This window comes from Garra rufa, chromosome 25, assembly GCF_049309525.1.
Source record: "Garra rufa chromosome 25, GarRuf1.0, whole genome shotgun sequence".
Classification (NCBI taxonomy): Eukaryota; Metazoa; Chordata; class Actinopteri; order Cypriniformes; family Cyprinidae; genus Garra; species Garra rufa.
This window is the reverse complement of record NC_133385.1, coordinates 30893255-30916585: the sequence shown is the minus strand read 5'-3', so window position 1 is coordinate 30916585 and position 23331 is coordinate 30893255. Positions and strand designations below refer to the sequence as shown.

General features: G+C 34.7%; 1 protein-coding gene across 2 annotated transcripts in view; it reads left to right on the top strand.

Annotated features, from left to right (window-relative positions):
• The first annotated feature begins 96 nt into the window (after positions 1–96).
• The window catches only part of cpt1ab (carnitine palmitoyltransferase 1Ab (liver)), a 40586-nt gene continuing 17351 nt past the window's right edge, over positions 97–23331 (top strand). Inside the window, exons 1-10 of one of the 2 annotated variants that reach the window (XM_073832238.1) lie at positions 97–227; positions 8065–8223; positions 8381–8523; positions 10319–10490; positions 10877–10978; positions 11106–11243; positions 11422–11499; positions 12484–12591; positions 16523–16607; positions 19268–19463. In XM_073832238.1, coding sequence (XP_073688339.1) covers positions 8083–8223; positions 8381–8523; positions 10319–10490; positions 10877–10978; positions 11106–11243; positions 11422–11499; positions 12484–12591; positions 16523–16607; positions 19268–19463 — 1163 coding nt within the window. In that variant the 5' untranslated portion in view covers positions 97–227; positions 8065–8082. Of the gene's footprint in view, positions 228–8064; positions 8224–8380; positions 8524–10318; positions 10491–10876; positions 10979–11105; positions 11244–11421; positions 11500–12483; positions 12592–14408; positions 14497–16522; positions 16608–19267; positions 19464–23331 lie in introns of both variants that reach the window. The other variant, XM_073832237.1, reaches the window with a different exon arrangement.

Genomic DNA, 23331 nt, shown 5'->3' with positions numbered 1-23331 from the left:
CAATCACCAATCACATACGCGAGAAAATATCGGAATCCTTTGATGCCACATTTACGATCCTACAAGGCTCCGCTATCCACGCGGCGTGGCGTCACGGCGAGGGGCGGGTCCAGTGAATTACCCTTATTACTTTCATAGCTTACAGTAAAAGCAGGCGGCGGCAAACCGGCGTCTCCCGAAGTCAAACAGCAATCCACATCGTCCATATCTCAGGAGGACAAGTAGAGGTAAGAACCCAGAATGAATCCTCTATATCTGTAAGCAGCTCCATGAGAGACTGAATGTGCAGCTCCTGCACCGGCTAAGTAGGTGAAAGTGCATGAGCGCACAGCCGGGTTTATTCTTGTCCTTATGGTATGACACAGACGTCCTACTAAAAACACAAGGTGATACCGGACAGCAGCGCACCTTTTCTTTAAATAAAACACGAGTTAATATTATTTATGACTTTTATGTTTATAAACGCATGTGTGTTTACATTCTGACACCTAAGAGCACCTGGTGAATGTTGCACAACGAGGTCAGTGGGTGCCCGAATATGTGAGGACATCTTTACAAAGCTGAAAGCACGCTAGAAGGACATTTCGTTCTTGTTGCGTTGGAATGCGTTGCATTGCGGTTATTGACTGCTATTGATCGTTTGTCCTCTTGCGTTATAGTTTCAATAGAATTGAAACTATAACACTTCGTGCACAGCTTATTTTGTTTTATTTATAAATATTAATACGAATATGTTAACGATTTATATCAGAAATAGGTATTTCAAAATGTAAATTTCTACATTAAACGAGATATTATGCAGTATGACAGCAGTCGCCATTCCCTTTCATTCAAATAAAAAAATGCAATGGAAGTGAATGCAAGTCTCTAAACTCTGGCTAATAACTGTTTTTGCGTTCTACACAATAAAAGCAGTCTTACAAGTTTGGAATAGCATTATTATGAACAGTGCTGAGTTTTCATATTTTGGTGAGCGGTCCCTTTAATTTAATATTTCGCTCGTAGTGCAGGAACTATGCAAATAGATATACAAATATGCCAATAGTTCGCTTTTTTTATTATATATTATCAAATAACAAGGTACACGTGGAGGAATATTTAATACTAGCTTATTAAAACATATCGTGAGGCGTAATGGCGTTGAGTAGCATGTAACATCAACACAGCCGTGCTTTGGAGCCGCGCTTGACCTTTCGCCTAGTTTCCATCTACTCCGGTGCGTCACGTGATCTCCGCTGCTGGTGGGGTTGAGAGATGACTTGCTAATACATAACATAGCGCCCTCTTAGAAAACATGACCTTCATCGTAATATTTTTATTTTATTTGCGCTGTATGATGATAATATCACGGTTATAAACAATTATATTATCTTACGATAATATTGTGTTTATGTGAGGTAAGTTAAAGTAGAAAGATTTGAGAGGTCGTTGAGCAGAGAAGTCTGTGTAGTTGTGCACTAATATATCATTAATTTGTAATAATAATAATAATATATTTTATTAGTGTTTTCTAATAATAATATGTTTAATAACATTACAATAACACCTTTTTTAAGCTGTGTGTGGTTGTGGTGCAACAGAATCTGTGTAGTTTCATAATTGTTTTCAGAAGTTGTTGAAACCATGTGGTTACTGACATTTGCAATTAGTTTCCATGGACACCACAGTGGACACCATTGCAGGACATTAGTGCTAAAACTTGGCCACTATTCTCTGGGAATCTCTTATTACTGTTGTGAAAAGGATGTAGTTTTTGCATGCTTTTAAAAAGAGTACTTATTGCAGAAATAATATACTTTCAAAGAATACACATCATTGCATGCTAATGAAAATTAATGAAAATGTAATTTAAAATAATTGAAAGGACTTTTAGAGTGCTTTTTTACTTACTTCAGTAGGACTGTGCATCTTCATATGGCTAACTATACGGTTAAGTTGTGCTCCTGACTTACATTAACATATATTTTAATGTAATTTCCATTGGAACATTTGTCATGTTTTAAAATATTTTTGTAATGACACATAATGTTGTAATTTAGTCATTTAACATATATCGTCTTTTTATGTAATATTACTAATTAAAACTATATTTTTGTACTTCACGTGCACTTTAGTATGTTAGCAAACACGCTATGAGTGTACTTCTTTTAAGCATGATAAAAGATTATTAAAAATAATTATTTAAAATGTACTTTAAAACTTTCGGTTTGACATGATTGCGAAATGCACTTTTTAAGTGTACTTAAAAAGAGATTACTTACAAATTGTAACCCATTACTGTTTACAAATTACATGACAAAAACTGTGGCTAGTACATAATCAATACACTGCACATTATAGGTAATATAATCAGGTTACTTTTGGATTACTTTTAGATTACTTTCATCCTAACTCGTTTGTTAAATTGATGTAAAATTACAAAACCGAAATGCAGAACCTCTATCCGACGTAATTTTCCCAGGACGGTTATTTAATTTTTAATTTGACAGGACTGCAAAATGCATTTTTTTTAATGTACTTAAGTGCGTTAAGAACAGATTACTTACAAATTGTAATCCATTACTGATTAAAAATTACATGACAAAAACTGTAGCTAGTAACGTAATCCATTACATTGCATATTAAGGTTATATAATCGGATTACTTTTGGATTACTTTTAGATTACCTTTAACCTAACTCATTTGTCAAATTGATTTAAATAGTATAATCTTGTACAATTAAGGCTGGATAGCTAATTTATTGATTACACTTTTTAAAAGTGTACTTAAGTGTGTTAAGAACAGAGGTGAGTAGATTACTTACAAATTGTAATCCATTACTGATTACAAATTGCATGGCAAAAACTGTAGCTAGTAACATAATTCATTACATTGCATATTAATGTAATATAATGGGATTACTTTTGGATTACTTTTAGATTACTTTCGACCTAATTTAGGTGTGTTAAGAGCAGAGGTGGGTAGATTACTTACAAATTGTAATCCATTACTGATTACAAATTACATGGCAAAAACTGTAGCTAGTAACATAATTCATTACATTGCATATTAAGGTAATATAATGGGATTACTTTTGGATTACTTTTAGATTACTTTTAAACTAACTTGTTTGTCAAATTGATTTAAATAGGGTAATCTTGTACAATTAAGGCTGGATAGCTAATTTATTGATTACATTTTTTTAAAGTGTACTTAAGTGTGTTAAGAACAGATGTGGGTAGATTACTTACAAATTGTAATCCATTACTGATTACAAATTACATGGCAAAAAACTGTAGCTTGTAACATAATTCATCACATTGCATATTAAGGTAATATAATGGGATTACTTTTGGATTACTTTTAGATTACTTTCGACCTAATTTAGGTGTGTTTAGAACAGAGGTGGGTAGATTACTTACAAATTGTAATCCATTACTGATTACAAATTACATGACAAAAACTGTAGCTAGTAACATAATTCATTACATTGCATATTAATGTAATATAATGGGATTACTTTTGGATTACTTTTAGATTACTTTCGACCTAATTTAGGTGTGTTTAGAACAGAGGTGGGTAGATTACTTACAAATTGTAATCCATTACTGATTACAAATTACATGACAAAAACTGTAGCTAGTAACATAATTCATTACATTGCATATTAATGTAATATAATGGGATTACTTTTGGATTACTTTTAGATTACTTTCGACCTAATTTAGGTGTGTTTAGAACAGAGGTGGGTAGATTACTTACAAATTGTAATCCATTACTGATTACAAATTACATGACAAAAACTGTAGCTAGTAACATAATTCATTACATTGCATATTAATGTAATATAATGGGATTACTTTTGGATTACTTTTAGATTACTTTCGACCTAATTTAGGTGTGTTTAGAACAGAGGTGGGTAGATTACTTACAAATTGTAATCCATTACTGATTACAAATTACATGGCAAAAACTGTAGCTAGTAACATAATCCATCACATTGCATATTAAGGTAATATAATGGGATTACTTTTGGATTACTTTTAGATTACTTCCAAACTAATTTGTTTGTCAAATTGATTTAAATAGGGTAATCTTGTACAATTAAGGCTGGATAGCTAATTTATTGATTACACTTTTTAAAAGTGTACTTAAGTGTGTTAAGAACAGAGGTGGGTAGATTACTTACAAATTGTAATCCATTACTGATTACAAATTACATGGCAAAAACTGTAGCTAGTAACATAATTCATTACATTGCATATTAAGGTAATATAATGGGATTACTTTTGGATTACTTTTAGATTACTTTCAAACAAATTTAAGTGTGTTAAGAACAGAGGTGGGTAGATTACTTACAAATTGTAATCCATTACTGATTACAAATTACATGGCAACTTGTACTTAAGTTGATTTAAAAAGGATAATCTTGTACCATACTGATATAAAAACAGAAAAAAAGAAAGAAAATATATTCCATTCAATATATTCTAAAGCCTTTGAAAGTAACACATGGGCTAATAACCCATGAATAACGATCATTTGAATAAAAATGAATTTGTTCATCAATGTTGGAATGTTAAGAAAACACTTAAAATTAGTAATAATTAAATGGAATAAATTATGAATAATTTATTATAATAACAATTTATTATTGTGTGAATAATATGTAACCATGTAATCAATAGAAAAGTAACTGTATTCTGATTACAAGGATTTAAAAATGCAATATAATCCAATTACTACTTGATTTTTGGAATCTGATTACGTAACCCAGATTAAATGTAATCAGTTACTACCCAGCACTGGTTAATGAACATAGTCAAGAAAGTGAACTCTCTTGAGTGGCCTTTAATTTCATTTCACCTGCAATATATGATCTTCAAGTACAATATTACGATTCAAAGTACACCACAAGTGCTTATTAAATACAATTAAGCAGATTTCTTTTTCACAAGGGTATAATAGTATGGTTGTGTTGTAGTAAATCAGTGGTTTGTAACTATTGTTCATCTAATTCCATGTCTGAATGAAGTTGTCTAGCTGGTTCAGGGAAGAGTTTGGTGGGCCTGTTTCTTGTACAAACCAGTTTATCATCTATTAGCATAAAAGAGGTGAATACTCCTTTGTTTTGAAAATGTGACAAGGACATAAACCCTAAATACACATTTTACAATGCCATTAGACTTGTTATATTTATTAAATATATTTAACTTTCATGTTGTGATTGCTCCAGTAAGTCAGGCGTCATTGTGTGACCTATCAAACATCCACACGACTTTATTTACATCAGAGCGATGTTTACTATACAAGCACTTGTGAAAGTGGCACAAAGGTCGTGAATAAAGCACATTCCGTAATCCGCTCTGTTATGTCATGGAGTTGAATGCTCGAGGTCACATTGAACAGCAGAACGAAAGCGATTAGACTACACCTAATGTTTTATTACAACGACATATTGTGAAATTTACGTTAGGCGGCTTTGTTTATGTTTGTTTATGTAGATTTTTTTTTAAAGGTGTAGTTGACCTAAAAATGAACATTTGCAGAAAATGTGCAACGTAATTTTGCATTAAATCATTTACTGACCAGTGGATTCTCTGCAATGAATGGGTGCCGTCAGAATAAGAGTCCAAACAGCTGATAAAGACATCAAAATAATTCAAAAGCAATCCACACTACTCCAGTCCATCAGTTAACATCTTGTGAAGTGAAAATCTGCATGCTTAAAAGAAACAAATCCATAATTAAGAGGCTTTTAACTTCAAATCAGTGCTTCTAGCCAAAATATATTATACATTTAATAATATTGCTTTCTCCAGTGAATAAGGACAGAAATATGCAAAGGTCAAGCATCATTTACAGGTGAAAACAGTCCAAAACGGATCTAAACAAATATTTCTGGATTTTGATGTAAGAGTATAACTTTTTTACTGGAGGAAACGTTATTATGAATTATGGACTCAGCATTTTGAAGTTAAAACACCCTAAAAATGTGTTTGTTATTTTTTTACACACATGCAGCTTTTGGCTTCACGGGACATTAATTGAGGGATTGGAGTGGTGTGGATTACTTTTGGAATATTGTGATGTTTTTATCAGCTGTTTGGACTCTCATTCTGATGGCACCCATTCACATTTCTATTTCTAAAACGCATCTTTATAAAAAAAAACATTGTTTTATCAATACTTTACCTATACCGCTGTGAAGGAAAGAGCGCACAATCGATCATCGAGGCATCGATATCAACCTTTTCAGCACCTCCACCATGGACAGCACCTGCTAAGGTCGCACTTAAGAAGGTTTACCTTGAGCAACATTCTAAGGTTTAGTTCGGAGAACACACGTAGGAAAGGTATACCTGTAGTTAAGGTGTACCTTTTGAGTCTTCATAGCGCGCTAAGAGACAACGTTATCGGAGAACGCAGCCCTGTTCTCATTAATAAGCAAACTCATCTACATTTTTGATGACCCAAGGGTACATTTTCAGATTTTTGGGGGGTGGACTGTTCCTTTAATTTAATTTTTCAACTCGGCTTTCCACTCAAATTGTGAAAAACTTGTATGCTTGTGAAAAAAAATGTTGCTTTGTTTAGGATGTTTGTTTATGTGCCATTTTTTTAAAGGTATAGTTGACCTTAAAAGGAAAATTTGCAGAAAATTCACTCATCCTCAGGCCATTCAAGATGTAAAAGAGTTTGTTTCTTTATCAGATTTGAAGAAATTTTGCATTAAATCACTTACTGATCAGTGCATCCTCTGCAGTGAATGGGTGCCATCAGAATGAGAGTCCAAACAGCTGATAAAAACATCACAATAATCCACAAGTAATCCACACAACTCGTTTATCAGTTAACATTTTGTGAAAAGAAAAGCTGCATGTTTGTAAGAAGCAAATCCATTGTTTTAGATGTTCAAACCAGTGATTTTGGCTAAACTATGATATATTATAAATACAATATATACCATAATATTGGCTGGTCTGAATCAGGAGAGAAGTTTCACAGATCAAGCACCGTTTACAAGCCAAAACAGCTCTCATATATGAGTAGATTTTGATGTAAGAGACAACAGTAGATGGACCTTTTCACTAAAGGAAGCATTATTATGGATTATGGACTGATATTTTGGACAAAAGTGACATTTTGAAGTTAAAACACCCTAAAAATGGATTTGTTCCATACAAACATGCAGCTTTTAGTTTCATAAAATGTTAATTGATGGATTGGAGTGGTGTGGATTACTTGTGGATTATTGTGATGTTTTTTATCAGCTGTTTGGACTCTCATTTTGACGGCACCCATTCACTGCAGAGGATCTTTTGGTGAGCAAGTGATGTAATGCTACATTTCTCCAAACCTACATTCTACATTTTTGATGACCCGAGGGTACATTTTCAGATTTTTGGGGGGTGAACTGTTCCTTTAATTAAATTTTTCAACTCGGCTTTCCACTCAAATTGTGAAAAACTTGTATGCTTGTGAAAAAAATGTTGCTTTGTTTAGGATGTTTGTTTATGTGCCATTTTTTTAAAGGTACAGTTGACCTAAAAATGAAAATTTGCAGAAAATCCACTCATCCTCAGGCCATTCAAGATGTAGATGAGTTTGTTTCTTTATCAGATTTGAAGACATTTTGCATTAAATCACTTACTGATCAGTGCATCCTTTGCAGTGAATGGGTGCCGTCAGAATGAGAGTCCAAACAGCTGATAAAAACATCACAATAATCCACAAGTATTTGGACTCTCATTCTGACGGCACCCATCCACTGCAGAAGATCCATTCGGTGAGCAAGTGATGTAATGCTACATGTTCCTAATAATAAGCAAACTCTACATTTTTGATGGCCTGAGGGTACATTTTCAAAATGTTTTTGGATGAACTATTTCTTTAATTTAATTTTTCAACTCAGCTTTCCACTCAAATTGTGAAAAACTTTTAAGCTTGTGAAAAAATGCTATTTTTTCATATTATCATAGCAACCATTTAGAAAGTTCCAGCACACTGCTCTGAAGTGTGAGTCATGTATGTAATCTATGTTGATTATGACTCTTGTCTAAATGCTATTTTTCTCTGTCACAGTGTGAGTGTGCAGTCAGCATGGCAGAAGCGCATCAGGCGGTGGCCTTTCAGTTCACCGTCACTCCTGATGGCATTGACCTGCACCTGTGTCACGAGGCCCTGCGCCAGGTCTACCTGTCAGGCCTCCACTCCTGGAAGAAGAGGTTCATCAGGTTTAAGGTGACCTCACAACTGACCTGTGAACAGATTAAAGAGTTACTGTTTAAGAGCGATGTTATCTAATCAACCCTGAATGTCACTTTGAAATATGAATGTTTCATTGAGTTTTTCCACGATAGTTTGTGCTTTGAAAATAATATGATTTGTGTTTTTATAGAATGGTGTCATGACTGGAGTCTATCCAGGAAGTCCATCAGGGCTCCTGGTTGTTTTGGTTGGTTACATGTCCACTACCAAATATGCCAAAATAGACCCTTCCCTTGGGATGTTCACTAAACTGTCTACACACCTGCCAGTCAGGTAAGCCGCCGAAGAGCAGTTACCTGTTTGTCATTAGAAATTAACAGTTAATATGCCAGTTGGTCTGTTGCGAAAAGTACCATAATTTAATGTGACAATCTTGCCAGAAGCTGTTAGGAAAAGGTATAGCTGTCTGAAATTCAAAGTCATATGTGTGAAGGGCTGATTCTTTGCTTTGTAGGTTTAACTAGTTTTGTTTTGTTTTAAAAGTATAGCTGTCCAAAGTCCTAAGGGTGTTAAAAGGCACTATAAATAATTTATTATATTATTATTATTGTCAAGGACAAATGCAAACACAAAGGTCTGATTCCTTGCTTTGAAGTTTTAATTAGTTTAGTTGGTTAGTTTAGTGTAGATTACTTTAGTTTTGTTTTGTTATAAAAGTATAGCTGTCCAAATTCCAAAGTCAAATACAAACACAAATGTCTGATTCTTTGCATTAAAGGTTTAACTAGTTTAGTTTAGTTGTTTGTTTTTTTGTTTTGTTAAAAAAGTAAGTATGCAAGTTCAAAGACAAATGCAAACACAAAGGTCTGATTGTTTGCTTTGAGGTTTTAACTAGTTTAGTTTATTTTATTTAAGTTTAATTGTTTAGTTTAGTTTAGTTTTGTTAAAAAAGCATAACTGCCCTAAGTCCAAAGACAAATGCAAAGACAAAGATCTGATTCTTTGCTTCAAACTTTTAACTAGTTTAGTTTAGTTTAGTGGTAACACTTTACAATAAGGTTCATTAGTTAAACATTAGTTAATGTATTAACTAACATGAACTAACCATGAGCAATACATTTGTTACTGTATTTACTAATCTTTATTAACATTAGTTAACGGAAATACAGTTGTTCATTGTTTGTCCATGTTAGTTCACACTGCCTTAACTAATGTTAACAAAAATTTTAATAATGTATTAGTAAATGTTGAAATTAACATTAACAAAGATTAATAAATGCTGTATAAGTGCAGTTCATTATTAGTTCATGGTAACTAATGTGGTTAACTAATGTTAACTAATGAACCTTATTGTAAAGTGTTACCAGTTTAGTTTAGTTTAGTTTTGTTAAAAAAATATAGCTGTCCAAAGTCCAAATGCAAACACAAGGGTCTGAATCTTTGCATTGAAGCTTTAACTAGTTTAGTTTAGTTTAGTTTAGTTAAAAAATATAGCTGTGAAAAGTCTAAAGACAAATGCAAACACAAAGGTCTGATTCTTTGCTTTGAAGTTTTAACTAGTTTAGTTTAGTTTAGTTTTGTTTTGTTAAAAAATATAGCTGTGCAAAGTCCAAAGACAAATGCAAACACAAAGGTCTGAATCTTTGCTTTGTAGTACTTTTATTGTTTATTTGTTTTGTGTTTGTTTTGTTTTGTTGTTTTCGTAACTTTGCTTTGTACCTGTAGCAGGAAACTTTATAAACTTTTCAAATCTGTTGCTAATGAAAAACTCAAGCATCAGATGTTTCTGTTTGTAATTCTTTTAATCTTTTATCTTCAAAACAGATTACGATGTTATACAAGAAACATTTTTTATTACTACACCACACGCAGTTCACCAGCTTATTTTATGAGTAGCCATAACAAACAATCCCGTGTGTCTGAAAAACATTTTAAATGTTTAATGCATGAATAAACCATGTATAATACTTACAGTGTATCTACAGTACTAATATTATCAAACCATTATGATTCATGATGATTGAATATTTTAGCATTTTAATAATTAAAAAGCTTAGTAAATTATTAAACATTATTATTAAATTATATATATTAGTAGCTGTGTCCTAATAGCTGTGTTTCCCTGCAGTAAGTACGTAACAGTAGAAGGGCAGCGTGTTGTTGGCGGTGTGCTGATTGGGACGGGATTGTGGATTGCTGTGGCTTTTGTTATGAGGAACGCCCTCAAGTACTTGCTGTCCTGGCATGGCTGGATGTTCAATCGCCATGGATCTTTGAACTTCAAAACAAAGATTTGGTTGGTGAGTGTGACCCTAATGGAAAAACGAATCACTTAAGGGAATAATTCATCCAAATATTAGGCCATATTATGCAAATATTAGCCATTTTTGTAGTCCATATGACCCAGAGTTTACTTTTTTAGGTAAATCATACCTTTAACACACCCAGCTTTGTAAATATTTCTCTACAGCATATTCAGAGGGAGTCCAAAGTCTAATAAGTTAGTTTTATAACACATTTTCAGCTCTGTTCCGGTAATTGCATGTTTCTTTTGAAGTTTTCTCTGCGTCATTGTGTCAGCTTTAGATATACAGCTGTTCACTGGAACTGGTCTGGTTGTATTATTGGACAATTCATGCTTGTCTCATGTTTGACTCTTGACCCAATTTTAACGCTCTCCACACAGGTGTTGGTGAAGTTATTTTCTGGGCCAAAGCCAATGTTGTACAGCTTCCAGAGTTCACTACCACGGTTACCAGTCCCTCGTGTAAAAGACACGGTTAGAAGAGTAAGCCAAGCATTTTTATTGCATTTTAAAATGACCTAATTCATTAATAGATTAAATATGACTGACTTTTCAATGCACTTCTTAAGTATCTCGCTCACTTCTTCAAATCTGTATTGTTTGTTTTCAGTATCTTGAGTCAGCTCGTCCTCTGATGGACGATGAACAGTTTAAACGCATGGAGGGATTGGCAAAGGAGTTTGAGAAGAACTTGGGCCCTAAACTGCAATGGTACCTGAAGCTTAAATCCTGGTGGGCTTCCAACTATGTAAGTTCACTCTTTTTATGCTATTCAAAATCATTCTCTACAGCTTTTCTTGAAGGATTTTTGAAGGACTTATTATATATTGTTATAAAAATGCCTCAGAACCTTTTTTCAAGTTTGTCTTTTTTTCAAAATAGCATGAAGCTGGATATTTAACTTTGTTCTACTATAATCCTCTCAGGTCAGTGACTGGTGGGAGGAGTATATTTACCTCAGAGGTCGAGGACCAATCATGGTTAACAGCAACTACTATGCAATGGTAAGACTGATATGCAATGGGTAAACTGGATTTTGTTAAAAAGAAAGAAAAATTGTCAAAAAATATATATATTTAAGATGGTGAAATTTAAGAAGTTTAGAACATGTAGCACAAACTGTTTTTATAAATCTACTAACAAATTTATAGTAAGTTTTGCTTGTAGCAAAAACTATTTTTATAAATCTACCATCCGGGTCACGGCACCAATTTTTGTGGGGTAGAAATTAAGAAATCTAGATTAAATTTTGCTATTTTTTTTATAAATCTACCTGTAATTTTTCTCTGTTTATAAAAACATATATATATATATATATACATACACACACACACACACACACACACACACACACACACACACACACACACATTTGTTGTGTAGAAATAACAAATGTAAATAATTTTTGCTTGTAGCACAAACAATTATTATAAATCTACCATCTGGGTCATGGCACCAGTTTTTGTGGGGTAGAAATTAACAAAATTACATTAAGTTTTGTTTGTAGCACAAACAATTATTATGAATCTACCATCTGGGTTACGGCACCAGTTTTTGTGGGGTAGAAATTACAAAATTACATGAAGTTTTGTTTGTAGCAAAAAAAAATGTTTTTATTAATCTACTATCAGGATCATGGCACCAATTCTGTGGTGTAGAAATGAACAAATTTACCTTAAGTTTTGCTTGTAGCACAAACTATTTTATAAATCTACCATCCGGGTCACGGCACCAGTTTTTGTGGGCTAGAAATGAAAAAAAATTGGAATAAGTTTTGCGTGCAGCACAAACTATTTTTATAAATCTAATTTTTGTGGGGTAGAAATTAACAAATTTACAGTAAGTTTTGCTTGTAGCAAAAACTATTTTTATAAATCTACCATCCGGGTCATGGCACCAATTTTTGTGGGGTGGAAATTAGGAACTCTAGATTAAACTTTGCTATTTTTTTATATAAATCTACCTGTCATTTTCTCTGTGTTTATCAGGACTTCCTCTATGTGATCCCCACTACACGTCAAGCAGCCCGTGCTGGTAATTCCATCCACGCCATCATGATGTACAGAAGAAAACTGGACAGAGCGCAGATCAAACCAGTGAGTATAGATTCCACAACAAAGTCTGTAACACAAGCATGTTCATCAATATTAACTAAATTAAATGCAATTCATCATTTTTATACTTTCATTCTATACAAGGATAATGGATTAGTTTTACCACTCATGAAGGAAATCAAATAAAATCCACCCTAACCCTACATAATATATAAATTAGACTCAAAGGAATAGTTTGCCGTAAAAGTAAAATGTTTTGCTATTATGTCACCTATATGGTTTGCTTTTTTTGTCATGGAAGATTTTTTGCAGGATGTCAAGCAACTCTTTTCCATATATTAAATCATCACATTTTTAAAACAACAACAAAAACCAAAATTGTAGCCAAAATAACTCATGACTTATGAGTATTTAGTATTTACAAAGTCTTCTGAAATAATGTGATAGCTTTTTGTGAGGAACAGGCCAAATGAGCTCTGTGAATGACGTTAAATGACATACATTACTTCTATATAAGCAGCATCAAGCAAAATACGTTTTTTCTGTGTTACACAAGATAATGTCATAGACGTTTGGAATGACACAAAGGTGAGTAAATGGTAATGAAATTTACGTTTGGGTGAACTATTCCTTTTAGGGATGCACCGGTTGACCGGCCATAAATCGTAACCGGACGGTTTTTGCATCTAACACGCGATCGGCAACCGGCCGGTTTTCGTTTTTATCCCGGACGTTTTTTTTTTTCGGAAGTGTGCACGCGGGCCGTGGCATTTGATTCATTCAGAAACATGCCACTTGTGTGGAGGTTTTTCGAAATCTGTGAGCAGGACGTGAAGATTGCAATCTGCAATGTCTGCAAAGGACAGCCGCTTTCCTGTGCTCGCTGAAGTTGCGTGAGCGTACCTGTCCGCGCCCTGCACAAGCGTGGACAGCGAACGTTTGTTCAGCTCAGCTTCTCACGTGACAGATGAAAAAAGAAACTCACTTGTGACAAAGCTGAGATGCTTCTTTTTGTAAAAACAAAACAAAACATGCATCTACTTTTGAAAAGCCAAAATAAAAGTTTGCTCTGTTAAGAATGATTATTATTATTTTACATTAAAATGCCTGTTGGCTTACTGTTGTATTTTACTAAAAGCACGTTTTACTTATTAAACTGTATTTAATTTAATATTTTTTTACTTATTTAATTTCAGATGTCAGATGCTATTGTTTCAATAGCCAAAGCCAGTTTGGCCTGTTAAATACTAAATAAACATGTTGTTTACTTGCACAACTTCTTGTTTTTGAAAAAATCGGAAATCGGTATCGGAATCGGCCAGCTTGCTTGTAAAAAATCGGTATCGGTATCGGCCATGAAAAATCATGATCGGTGCATCCCTAATTCCTTTTAGTGTAATTATTAAAGTTTCATAGGACAGGGTAATGTATGGGTCAGTGGTGGTTAACTACTACTTAGAACTTCAGATGAAACATTAACTTCTGAAAACTGAGTTTTAATTATCACAAGATTTTTGACTTCATAGAAGCAAGTGAAGAGTCATGTGCTAGTTGTGTATATATGTATATGTGTGTGTGTGTGTGTGTATACAATGTGTTTTAGTGCATGTTTGTTTTTGTTTTATTTTTAAAATATTTTTTATTTATACTGTATAATGTTCAAATCAGTAGACACATGTTGAAGGAGGCTGTTTGTCATGTCATACCATGCCTCACTCTCTCTCTCTCTCTCTCTCTCTCTCTTTAACCCCGAAACTCTCTGTGTGCATGAGTGTGAATTCCTCTCATAAACAATCTTGTGTTTTGTCCCTCGCTCCTGGACGTGTCTGCGTTTTCTATGTGCGCTCACACGTGCACAGGTATACTTGGTGGAGAACCGAGTGCCGCTGTGCTCGGCACAGTGGGAGCGGATGTTTAACACGTCCCGTATTCCTGGGCTGGAGACAGGTAAGAGGAGGGGCTTGTCCGTCCCGACCCGCACCTGACCCGCACCCCTTCATCAGCTCCAGCAGCGGCCGCCTCAGCCTCAGGACAACAGCACAGCAGACAGGAGAATATAGGGCTATTTGACTTGCAGTGGTCGACTGATGAGGGCTTTTTATTGGCTGGTTTCGAGAGAGCAGGGTGAACAATGATGGATATAATTATGATTTATAAAAAATATAATACCATTGAATGATAGCAGTTGACAACAAATCTCAATTGGACACGTCTAAACTAATTTTAGAAATCTACCATCTGGGTCATAGCACCAGTTTTTGAGGGGTATCAATTGACAAAATTGCAGTAGTTTTTGCGTGTAGCACAAACTAATTTTATAAATATACCATCCGGGTCGGCACCAGTTTTTGAGGGGTATCAATTGACAAAATTACAGTAAATTTTGCTTGTAGCACAAACTGATTTTATAAATCTACCATCCGGGTCATGGCACCAGTTTTTGTGGGGTATAAATTAACAAAATTTCAGTAAGTTTTGCTTGTAGCACAAACTGATTTGATAAATCTACCATCTGGGTCACAGCATCAGTTTTTGTGGGGTATAAATTAACAAAATTACAGTAAGTTTTGCATGTAGCACAAACTAATTTTATAAATCTACCATTCGGGTCACAGCACCATATTTTGTGGGGTAGAAATGAATAAAATTACATTAAGTTTTGCTTGAAGCACAAACTATTTTTTATAAATCTACCATCTGGGTCATGGCATCAAATTTGTATTGTAGAAATCAACAAAATTACAGTAAGTTTTGCTTGTAGCACAAACTATTTTTTTTAAATATACCATCCGGGTCACAGCACCAGTTTTTGAGGGGTATCAATTGACAAAATTACAGTAAGTTTTGCTTGTAGCACAAACTATTTTTATAAATCTACCCTCGGGGTCACAACACCAGTTTTGTGGTGTAGAAATTAACAAAATTACAGTGTTTTGCTTGTAGCACAAACTGATTTTATAAATCTACCATCCGGGTCATGGCACCAGTTTTTGTGGGGTATAAATTAACAAAATTACATAAATGTTTGCTTGTAGCACAAACTGATTTTATAAATCTACCATCCGGGTCACGGCACCAGTTTTTGTGGGGTATAAATTAACAAAATTACATAAATGTTTGCTTGTAGCACAAACTAATTTTATAAATCTACCATCTGGGTCATGGCACCAAATTTGTGATGTTGAAATAAACAAAATGACAGTAAATTTTGCCTGTAGCACAAACTATTTTTTATAAAACTACCACTGGGATCATGGCACTAGTTTTTGCGGGCTATAAATTAGCAAATTTACATTAAGTTTTGCTTTTAACATGAGCTATTATTTTTTTTATAAATCTACCATCTGGGTCACGGCACCAATTTTTGTGGTGTAGAAATTAACAAATTTACATGAAGTTTTGCTTGTAGCACAAACTATTTTTAATAAATCTACCATCCGGGTCACAGCACCAGTTTTTTTTTGGGTAGAAATAAACAAAATTACATTTACATATTGTAAAATATTGTCCAAAACTATTTAATTTGCATTTTGTAAAACATCTGTTGTTTCAAATTCTATTAATATTTCATTTGCAATATCTAAATTAGGCTGTATTTTTTTCTGTATGTTGTTCATGAGTCACCCTATACTCTACAAATTTGGCTGAACCATTGGAAAATGCACATCAGGCGACCACTATCAAATAATCTTAAAATATCAAATATTGACTGACTGTTATATCAATCACCATTTGTTTTTAGAAGATATTAATGTAGGCTATTTGTCATTTTGCAGCTGTGCTGTTATCCTGCAGCTGATCATCATGATGAATTCATCTCTCCTAATGATTCTTCACTCCTTCCACTTTTTCCTTTTTAGTTCCCAGTTTTCCATTACTCCGTTTTTCTCTACAGGTTTTCCTCTAGAGTGGTATTTTGGGTTTCTACCTTGTTTTTTCCTGTCAGTGTTTGACCTTGTGTTCTGCTTCACAGCTCATGGTGTTAAACACTATCCCCATGTGCTCAGCTCAGTACGAGCATATTTTCAACACCAGTCGAGTTCCTGGTGTAGAGACAGGTAGAGCTTTCCTCTCGCCTGCTTAATGCGCCCTCATTTCGCAACCAATCTGCTTTTAGACATTAGCGAGTGACTGCTGTGGTACTAAAATGCATTAGGGTTTGTGATTTGGATTTGTGCTCTATATGGCTGACATTTCTGGAGGAAGCAGATGGCGAGGAAATAGTTTTGTGTGCTTAACTGTGTCATAACTTGATAACCTATTTGTGTGATTTAATAATTAACCTGTTATCTGAAACATGAAGATGATCGAGGAACGGGAAATAACATGTTTTTACACCCGTTTGGCTTTATATCATTGCCAGTCAAAGATGACTGTTATTATTATTGCTACTAATTTATGACATACTGTAGTAAATTCAAGAGGATTAGTAACTAATACAAAGACTTTGCTTAATGATTTAATTTAGAGCATTACTATTTAGAAAATCAATATAATATAATAACATAATAATAATAATAATAATAATAATAATAATAATAATAATTTGCTATCACATCAAAGTGGAATTTAGTTACTAATTCTTACTAAATTATAGTTTAGAAATTATAAATATTAATTATTACTAAATTAAAATACAGATAAAAATTAAAAATAATAATTAAGAATAACTTAACTAATTTAGAGTGCATGTATTATTAATGCAGAAATCCAAATACAACAACAACAACAACAACAACAACAACAACAATAATAATAATAATAATAATAATAATTATTATTATTATTATTGTACTAGATCTATCCAAAATTGTATTATTATTATTATTATTATTATTATTATTATTATTATTATTATTATTATTATTATTATTAATTATCTGTCATTTAAAGTGTAGGCATAGTATTAATGGAAAAAAAGCAATAAACTAATAATAATAATAATAATAATAATAATAATAATCAATAATAATCAATAATAATAGTATATAACCAATGCACCTAATAAAAAAAAATTGTTTATTATTATATTGTTATGAATAACAATATAATAATAATAATAATAATACTTTTATATTAAAGATGATGATGATTATTAAAATTAATAAAAACAAAAAAATACTATAATAATAATAATAATAATATATAATCAATTTACCTAATTAAAAATAATAATAATACAATTAACACTTTTTATCAATAATAATAAAAATAAAAACAACAATAATAATTTCCTATTAAAGATGATGATGATTAAAATGATAAAAAACAATACAATAATAATCAATAGTAATAGTTTATAATCAATAACCATAATATATTAATAATAATATTTTTATTAAAGACGATGATGATTAAAATGAATAAAAACAAAATGTAATACTATAATAATTAATAATAATAGTATGTATCCAATGCACCTAATTAATAATAACTATTACCGATGATGATTATTAAAAGCAATAAAAACAAAAAACGTAATACTATAATAATCAATAATAATAGTATATAACCAATGCACCTATTTTAAAAAAAAAATAATAATGATAATAATAATAGTCTATTAATGATGATGATGATTAAAATGAATAAAAACCATAAACTTTATACTATAATAATCAATAATAATAGTATATAACCAATGCACCTAATTAATAATAATAATAATAATAATAATAATAATAATAATATTAATAATAATTTTCTAATACTGATGATGATAATTAAAATTAATAAAAAAGGTAATACAATATTAATTAATAATAATAGTATATAACCAATGCACCTAATTAATAATAATAATTTTCTATTACCGTTGATGATTAAAAATCATAAAAACAAAAAATTTAATACTATATTAATCAATAATAATAGTATATACCCAATGCACCTAATTAATAATAATAATAATAATAATTTTCTTTTACCGATGATGATGATTAAAAATAATAAGAACAAAAAACTTTATACTATAATAATCAATGATAACAGTAGTGTATATAATCAATACACCTAATTAATAATAATAATACATTTTTATTAAAGATGATGATTAAATTAATTAAAAACAAAAAACTCAATACTATAATAATCAATAGTAATAGTGCATAATTAATGCCCCTAATATAAATAATAATAATAATATATATTTAACACACACTTGATAGATAATATTTTTTCTTAATACTATAATATTCAATAGTAATAGCATTTAATCAATGATCCTAATATAATAATAATAATAATAATAATAATAATAATAATAATAATAATAATAATAATATAGTAACATATAGTTATAAATGTGATATATATTACAGTATATTTGAATGTTGTTGAAGGCCGACAATTTTCGACATACATAACTTTAGTTATATTAATATTTAATATCCATTTGTGTAATTATTTAGTTAATAGTAAAGTGTATGTATGTAATATGTGGGATAATCTATTTATAATGTGCTTATACAAATCCAGTGTAGGAAAAAAAACCTTTGTTTGAGTTTTCTTCTCATCTACTTTGCCTTTTTCACCTCACCTTTTGCTTTTCTCACCATTGTCTACTGACCACCATTAATCATTCAACCCTTAACAAATACAGCCAAAATATGACATATTTTACCTAATTTAAACTGCACAAATAATTATTGGATGAACTACAGAATAATGTAACTTTGATTTCATGCACATTGATCCTTACATCCGTGTTCTTCATCAGACGTCCTTCAGCACGTGAACGAGAGCAAACACATCGCCGTGTTTCACAAAGGACGTTTCTTCAAGGTGTGGATGTTTTATGACGGACGACTGCTGTTGCCTCGAGAAATTGAGCAGCAGATTGAAAGGATCTTGGCGGACAAGTCTGAACCACAGCCAGGAGAGGAGCTGCTGGCCGCGTTGACAGCAGGCGACAGGTGACTGATCATTATTTTTAGTAATTAGAGGCCAAGCACTGAAGGAATCAAAATCGTAAGAATTCTTCTTCTTCTTCTTCTTTCGCTCTTGAGTCTATAGCAGCCCATAGAACCGCTTGGAGGAAAGTTGTGAAATTTGGCACACAGATAGAGGACAGTCTAAAATGTAACCAAAGCCAATTTGGAGTCTCTAACTCAAACTCTCTAGTGCCACCACATGTCCAAAGTTTCACTTTCTGTATGCTAATAACTTTTAAACTGTAAGGCACAAAATTATTTTTTTCTCAGAATCCTTAGCTCATCCCAAGTCGAATGAACATCAAAATTCACAAATCGAACTCGTCCTAGACGGTTTGTCTGATTTTCACCAAAATTGGCTCAGATCATCTTCAGACCATGCTGGTGAAAGGTTATGGAATTAAAGATTTTTTTTCAAACCGTTCTCGAATAATGCGCAAACAAATTCTACTAAAAGCACGCAAAAATGTATGTGAGGCTATGTCTCCGCAACGGTTTGGCGTATTGAGACCAAACTTGGTGTGTGTTAAAGCAAGCATGACCTGAGGCTGCATGCAGTGTTTCAGTGCCACCTAGTGTTCAGGAGATAAGCTTTTTTCTTTTCTTTTTGCTTATAACTTCTTAATGGTTTGGCCAAAAATCTCAAAACTGGTCTCGTTAGATCCGGAGGTTTTGTTACAAAATGCTATATTTTACGAACGCATTGACTTATCGTTACAAAACTCGGTATGTGTCTTCAGCACCTTGCCCTGACAGTACTTAAACAGTTTGGTGGCAGTACCACCTTGTGGTCAAAAGTGAAAAAATGCGAATAACTTCCGATGAAAATGGCTTATTGTAATGAAATTGATCGCAAAATATTTCTTGGGCCATGCCAAGAACATTGATACCAATTTTGCCAAAATTGGCCGATCTTCCTGTGCGCCATTTTGCTTATTGTAGAAAACCTACTTTTTCGAATTCCTTCTAGACCGTTACTCGGATTTTCACCAAATTTAACTCGGATCATCTTCAGACCATGCTGGCTAAAAGTTATGAATTTTGTGTCGATATACTAAACAGTTTTCGTTTAGCACATTAAAGAATTTGTTGGAAAGATGCCAAACTGCATCTGAGGCTGTATCTCTGCAAAGCTTTGACATATTTTCAAGATATTTTGTATGTGCCATTGTCACCTCACACTGGCCACGCCACATCAATTCGATAACAGCGTCACCTATTGGTTAAAACTAATAAACCATTCATTAAAAATTCATTATGAAAGTTCCAAATATGCTAATAACTTTTGAATGCATTAGCCTATTGTAATGAAAATGGTCTCAAAATTTTCCTTGGGTCATGCCGGCAACCATAGTCCGCCATTTTGATTTATGTTGAAAACCTATTTTTTCAAACTCCTCCATGTCCATTCCTCATCAGAGTCAGATCATCTTCAGACTAGTGTTGCTTTCGTCAACGAAAATTATGACTAAGTATCGTCGTCAACAAACCTTTATCACATGACGAAAACGAGACGAGACGAAACAAATGCTGGTAATGTGAAGATAACTACAATAAAATGTATAATACAATATCGTTGACGAATAAAAACGAGACTAAATGTGGTTTATACAATAAAAACTATGCTAAAATGTCTCTTCATTTTCGTCGACGAAAACTAGACGAAACGAAATGTTATAAGGTTAGATTGATGTCTCGTGCCCAGTAGCCAGAGCTAGAAGGGATTAGCCCAAACCGCAGACGACGTCACTCCCTCAACCCACACTCGCGGCATTATTAGAAGACGACTACAAACAAAGTTAAGTCTGACACAGAGAAAGGAAGCGATGGCCGGTCAGCTGTGGTTCGTCTTTGGGAGAAAAAGAAGAAAGGACACTCTTTAGTAGTGATAGGAAAATGAACCTTTTTAAAGCAAGCTTTTCAACACGTTGTCACGATGCAGGCAGGAACACATGAACAACGACGTAAATAAAAGACATATATTTAATAAATCCAACGGAACACAGGCAGACACAGGAACACCAGGGGAAAACATCCATATAACATTAAAGACCGACAAGAGTACAGGGGAAAACACACACCTTAAATAGACAGACTAATTACAACCACAGGTGCAGACAATGACGGCGAAACCAAAAACACTCAGAACAGCGGGGTAGAATGGGAGAAACCAACAAGAAAGTCCGGGGGTGTGACATTACCTCCCCCTCCCGGAAGGCACGTCCTCGTGCCGACAAACAGACAAAAGGAAACAGTACAAAGTTTTAGGAGGGGGCTTAGGTGGAGGACAGACTCCCGGGAGGAGGGCACAAGATGGAGTCCAGGGTGGTGACGGAGGGAGGAGCCAAGGAGGTGACAGGAAGGGGCTGGAGCAGGAGGAGCCAGGTGGGACCCAGAACTCAGCCATGATGTAATCCCACAGTGGAGCCGATGGAGGGAGGAGCCATGCTGGAGGAGAGGCTGACGACTCCATGGGTCCGACCGACGGAGGCGGAGCAGGTGGTGGGAGAGCCCGATGCGGCGACGGAAAGCCGAAGATCTTGGGTGACACCGCGGATCCGGAGGGCCAAGGCGGAACCCAAGGCTCTGGCGACCAAGGCGGAGATGGAGATCCGGAGGTCCGCGGCGGAGCCGGAGCGACAGAGGGCCGAGGCTGTGCCCGCGGGAGGGAGGAGGTCCAACGAGCCGGTGGGACGATGGAGCTGGTGGACCGACGGGCGACGGCGGAGACGAGGGAGCAGAGAGCCGGGGTGGAGGCGCAGGGTCGGAGGGCCGAGGCGGAGTCCAGGACTCTGAGGCTGGAGGCGATGGTGAGGGATCCTCCAGCCATGACACCGATGGAGATTGGCAGACCCGCGGCGAACCCACCGCACAGATGGTGGGCTGAGGGTGAGCAAGGGGACAGACAGCAGACAACGGGGATTCATGAAGGCTGGGCGGAACCAGCGGTGACTCTGGATGGCTGGGCGGAACCAGCGGAGATTCAGGCTTAGGCAGAAGAGGGAGGGTGGGAGGGAAATCCAGGCAGACGGGTATTTCCGTGAGACAGTCAATTAAGTCCCCAGAGTTGTGCTCTTGCTCACCCCCAGTGGCGGTGCAGTGGATGGGGCTCTCTACCGCCCTCTCTTGCTCCACGAAGCACTCCACTGTCGCGGATGTAATGGCCAGCTCACGCACCTGATCAGCAGTTTTGACCCCGTCGGCACTCCATACTGCTGTCGCTCCGGGCTCGGGCTTTCCGTCTGTGAAGGGCTCATAATCCGCGGGTCAGGGTGGCTGGCTGGGCTCTGGGTCCGGAGTGGCACTGTGGCCAGTGTCCACTCCACAAATGCGGTGAAATCCGAGGGCCATCCTCGGACGACGGCGCTCTGCACGACGCATTGAGGCTAGCATCATAGAACGTACAGAGCGCGTCGTCCGGGTAGCTGGTGGTGTTAGCTACGAGCTTCAACATCAACGTGTATCCCTCGAGCGGTAAATCCCCCTGCTTCAGCCGGAGGAGGATGAGTTCAGGACGGAGGAAGGAATCCATGGGGGAAAACACTACGGAAACAAAAAGACTGAAAAACTGAATGATAAACAAAACAGGGTGGAATACGCAAAAAAAAACTGTTTCGGTCGGTCTTTCTATCACGATGCAGGCAGGAACACACGAACAACGACGTAAATAAAAGACGTATATTTAATAAATCCAACGGAATACAGGCAGACACAGGAACACCAGGGGAAAACATCCATATAACATTAAAGACCGACAAGAGTACAGGGGAAAACACACACCTTAAATAGACAGACTAATTACAACCACAGGTGCAGACAATGACGGCGAAACCAAAAACACTCAGAACAG